A 4852-nucleotide genomic window follows, 5' to 3' on the forward strand; every position below is an offset into this window, starting at 1 on the left:
GATCAGGAACAGGGAAATACCTCCAGGAGAAAAATCTCCAGGAAGCAGAGAGAAGATCAGGAAATGAGAGAAAACAAAACCCAGAAATGCTGTGGCAGGGAGAGATCTCCAGAGGATCCTTTCCAGTGCAGCCCCTCCCTCGGAACAAGCCCCCTCCCTCTTGTCCCCCAGCCAAGCCTCTGCCCTCAGGGCTGGGGGTCTGTTGGGGGTCAGGTTTGTTCCTTCTTTCTCTAAAGAATTTTTTCCCCAGAAGTTACCAAGGAGACCAAGTGTTGGATACTTGAGGGTACTTAACCAAAACAAAGAGGTGGACAAAGTTAGAAGGAAGAGATAATGCAGGTAAAAGACAAAGCTTGAGACAGCTGCGGGCTCTTCTTTTTTCGGCGTTCGGGGGGAGAGGGAACGGCTGTTGCTGGCTGGAAAAGTTTCAGCTTGGTGCTCTGAGGATCCTGCAGAGACACCGAAACCAAACTGCCCTATTTTTTGTGAAACAAAACCCTCAAGGATCTTGGTACTGTTTTCGTTTATTATTAATGCTGTAGTTGTTTGGTGAGGGTTTTTTTGTGTTTGTTTACTTTGTAATACATACTAATAAAAAACTGCTATTCCTATTTCCCAAATCTTTGCCTAAGAGCCTCTGATTGTAATTTATAATTAAAAAAGAAAAAAAAGAGAGTGAAGGGGGGGGGTTACACTCTCCATCCCAAAAGAAACTGCAGTTGTTGTTTTTATTATTACCTAGCAGATACCTGTCTTCCCAAACCAAGAGAGGGTCCAAGGCATGAAGCCCCTCCTGTGCAGGCAGAGCTGCAGCAGAGCCGTGGGGCAGCTCTGCAGCCCCGGGCCCAGTTCCCTCTGCAGAGCACAGGGCTGGGAGCTGCTGCCTGGCACTGGGGGGCTCTGGGAGGGGGCACAGCTGGCTCAGGGTGACCCTGTCCCCAGTGCCCGGCTGTGGGCAATGCTGTCACTGCAGCCAGGGAAGGAGCTCCATCTCATTTAATCCAGTGCCATCATTAGGACACTTGAAAGTCTCCCTGAGATTTCCTTCCAAGCTTCCAGCTTCCCTCCACAATGCAAACCTGCCCTGTAGCATCTTTGTGTTATCTGAAAGCCCCACGGGGAGACACACAAGTTCTGTGATGGAGAAAATGCTGTTGGGTTGGTGGAATGAGTCCCGTGTGTTCTTGGGTACAAATGTGGGGCTGAGCCCTTGAGAAGAGGATGGACATTGGGTGGACTTTGGTGGATCCATCAGCTCTCAGCAGTGTCAGGATGGTTTTTAAAGGAAACATGGGAGGGTGATCATCCTGTGTAGGGGACAGGTGAAAGCCCAGAGAATCCTGGAACAGGACAGGGTGACAGAGGTCCTCCCCTCATTCTCCATGCACCACCTTGCCTCAGAGAACTTGCTCTGTTCTCCCTAAGCGCAGCAGCAGAAATGCTGAGTTTCTGACATCAAAAATAGTCAAGTGGAGATGAAGAAAAGCTGTTGAAAAAACTCTAGAACATTTAAACAGACTTTACCATTCCTGGTCACTGGCAGTGGGAGTACAAGCTGACAGAGACTTCTGTATTAACAGGGTTTCAAAGTGGAACACGAGGACAGGTTCCCTGTCCCCCTCTCACGTCTGCACGGCAAGGCTGAATTATAAAAACCCTGCATGTAATTGCCCTGAACCTGAAGACCCACTCAGCCAGCACCAACCAGGGCTCCCCAGTTGGAGTTTAAGGAAAATCTGCTAGAAAATCAAAAGGCTGTCAGTGTGATACAGAAGAATGGTCTGTGGGAAAAGGCTTTGATTTTACTGAAAGAACTTTCTCCTAACCTGTCACTGATCTTTTCTCCTTGAACAGGCCCCCATGGCCAGACACAGCAAATGTCCAACAGCAGCTCCATCAGCCACTTCCTCCTGCTGCCATTGGCAGACACGCGGCAGCTGCAGCTCCTGCACTTCTGCCTCTTCCTGGGCATCTCCCTGGCTGCCCTCCTGGGCAACGGCCTCGTCATCAGCGCCGTAGCCTGCGGCCACCACCTGCACAGCCCCATGTTCTTCTTCCTGCTCAACCTGGCCCTCAGCGACCTGGGCTCCATCCTCACCACTGTCCCCAAAGCCATGCACAATTCCCTCTGGGACACCAGGACCATCTCCTATGAAGGATGTGCTGCACAGGTGTTTCTGTTTGTCTTTTTCATTTCAGCAGAGGTTTCCCTCCTGACCATCATGTGCTATGACCGCTACGTGTCCATCTGCAAACCCCTGCACTACGGGACCCTCCTGGGCAGCAGAGCTTGTGCCCACATGGCAGCAGCTGCCTGGGCCAGTGCCTTTCTCAATGCTCTGCTGAACACAGCCAATACATTTTCCCTGCCCCTGTGCCATGGCAATGCCCTGGGCCAGTTCTTCTGTGAAATCCCACACATCCTCAAGCTCTCCTGCTCACACTCCAAACTCAGGGAACTTGGGCTTCTTTTGTTTTCCATCTGTTTATGTCTTGGTTGTTTTGTGTTCACGGTTTTCTCCTATGTGCAGATCTTCAGGGCTGTGCTGAGGATCCCCTCGGAGCAGGGACGGCACAAAGCCTTTTCCACCTGCCTCCCTCACCTGGCTGTGGTCTCCCTGTTCCTCAGCACTGGCACATTTGCCTACCTGAAGCCCCCCTCCATCTCCTCCCCATCCCTGGATCTGGCATTGTCAGTTCTGTACTCGGTGGTGCCTCCAGCCCTGAACCCCGTCATCTACAGCCTGAGGAACCAGGAGCTCAAGGATGCCCTGAGGAAAATGATGAGTAGATGCTTTTCAGGAGCAACAAACTGCCTGTTTTCTTGGCCATAATTTTCAGAATGGAACTCATGACAGGCTCAAAAGGCCTTCCCAGGTCTTTGGTAGTGTTCAATGGGTTTTTCTGTCAGAAAATTATCCCCAGTGAAATTTTTTTAATCACCCCCATCTAATTCACTGTCTGCCTCTTGAATTTTATCCAGAAGCTCTGTAAACCAGGATTTACTGTATTGCTACATTTCAAGAAAATAAACTACCTTGCAGTGCTTGTTTTTCCTGGGATCCCATCTTTGTAACCTGCATGAAGTTAGAGGCGAGAAGGGGAAAAGAGTCCCAGCACAGCTACACTGCCAGGGAGCCGCAGTGTTTGGTCCTTTCAGTGCTGCTCTTCCCAGCTCCGGCCTCTCCTTCCCAGCCCTTCTGTGGCTGTAAGGCCGCAGTGCTCTGGCACATTGGTCACTGTCCTGCTGCGTGTCCCTGCTGTGACCACAGGCAGGGACTGGCCATGGGCACTGCTGGGACACAGCTGGGCTCCAGCACAGCAGCTCCAGCAGCACAGGGAGGGCAGGGCAGGAAGGCTTTGCTCTCCCTGCAGAGTCACTCTCAGGAACAGGCCCAAGGAACAGACTCTGCAGAGGCTCCTTGTGCTCCTTTTTCTCCCAGGGCTCAGTGGGATGACATCAGGGTCCCAGCGTGGCCTTCAGGGGACTCAGGGCTGCCTCAGGTTCTGCTTGTTGGTGGCCAGGGCCCATCAGATGGTGAATGGCTTGTGCAGAACCTTCCTGGGGCTCTGCAGCTTGTGCCAGGGCTGATGGCAGGGGAATGTTTGTCTGGAGGGCCTTGGGAGCTGCCAGGAGAACACAGGGGAGCTGCAGGGACAGCGTGTGCCAGGGATCAGCAGGGAGTGGAGCTCCCTGGGCACAGGCCTGGCCAGGGTGGGGTCACCCTGAGATCAAGGACTGAATGTCTGCTGTGAGCCAGGAGAGCTCTGCAGCCCCAGGGGACACAGCAGGCACAGGGAGAGGAGTCTGGGCACTGACTGCTCTGGCCCTCAGGGAACTTCCCCAGGAGGATCCAGGGCAGCCCCAAGGCCATGTGGCAGCCCTGGAACAAGGCAGGCAGCTCTGAGCAGCCTCCACGGCCCCAGCAGAGCCTGTGTGGGAGGGGGTCAGTGCAGGGAGCACCATCAGCTGCCTCTGTCTCCCGGGCTGAGCAGCAGAGCCCAGCAGAGGCAGCCCAGGGCCCCGGGCAGCACAGCCCCCGTGCTCTGCAGAGCAGCAGCCCCAGCTCGGGGCTGTGGGCAGCAGGGCAGGGGCTGCAGCAATGGCTGCTCAGGCCAGCACAGACGTGTTCCCCTGGGAAAGGCTCTGTGGGCAGCTGCCGTGTGCCAGGAGCAGAGCAGGAGCCCGTGGGTGTGCAGAGGAGCCCTGGCAAGAGGCTGCCCTGTCCCTGGGGCAGCAGCAGCAGCCTGAGGAGCCCCGGGGCCAACTCTCTGCTGCTGTGCTGGGCAGCGGGGCTGGCCCTGGGGCTGCAGCAGCTGCCTGAGCTGAGCATCTCCTGAGCATTGCAGACACAGAGTGGCTGTCCATGACCTCCAGTGCCTCCAGTTCCTGCTGCTGGGCCAGACTGGACTGGGCTGCTCTGCAGGGCTGGGGCAGGGAGAGGAAAACAATGGGCCCTTGATTATAAGAGTCCCCGCAGTTTCACACCGGTCCCTTGGTTCCATGGGGCCCCACGGTGTCACTCTGGTCCCCTTGGTCACACCAGGCCCCGCAGTGTCACAATGTACCCTTGGTTCTGTGGGGCTGCAGTGTCTGTTCTGCCACTGAGCAGGGTCAGCACCAAAAACACAGACACAAGGTTCAGGTATGGTGTGATTTATTATAACGCAAAACTGCAAAGAATGACAAAAGGGGAAGCTCAGCAATGCACCCAATCGTCACTACCAAAGATTGCCTGCAGTGATTATGAAAAAAGATGTACCAGTTACTCTCAGACTTTCCCATCAACCAGATCCACACATCAGCTGGGGGAAGCTGTCACAGCCAAGGACTGCAGAGCCACTCCCGGAC

At 54.5% G+C, this 4852-nt stretch overlaps 1 protein-coding gene across 1 annotated transcript; it reads left to right on the forward strand.

Annotated features, from left to right (window-relative positions):
- The first annotated feature begins 1877 nt into the window (after positions 1 to 1877).
- LOC136303488 (olfactory receptor 14J1-like) lies at positions 1878 to 3019 on the forward strand. The gene has a single exon (XM_066207149.1). It carries the CDS (start codon positions 1878 to 1880, stop codon positions 2832 to 2834), a length of 957 nt encoding a protein of 318 aa, XP_066063246.1. The 3' UTR covers positions 2835 to 3019.
- Positions 3020 to 4852: the final 1833 nt, after the last annotated feature.

Source organism: Chamaea fasciata, unplaced genomic scaffold (assembly GCF_029207755.1).
Source record: "Chamaea fasciata isolate MVZ Bird 193981 ecotype frontalis unplaced genomic scaffold, bChaFas1.0.hap1 SCAF_35, whole genome shotgun sequence".
Classification (NCBI taxonomy): Eukaryota; Metazoa; Chordata; class Aves; order Passeriformes; family Sylviidae; genus Chamaea; species Chamaea fasciata.

What these genes read in the sequence shown, in the direction of transcription:
- LOC136303488 (XM_066207149.1), top strand. Translation starts at nt 1,878, where the DNA reads ATGTCCAACAGCAGCTCCATCAGCCACTTCCTCCTGCTGCCATTGGCA.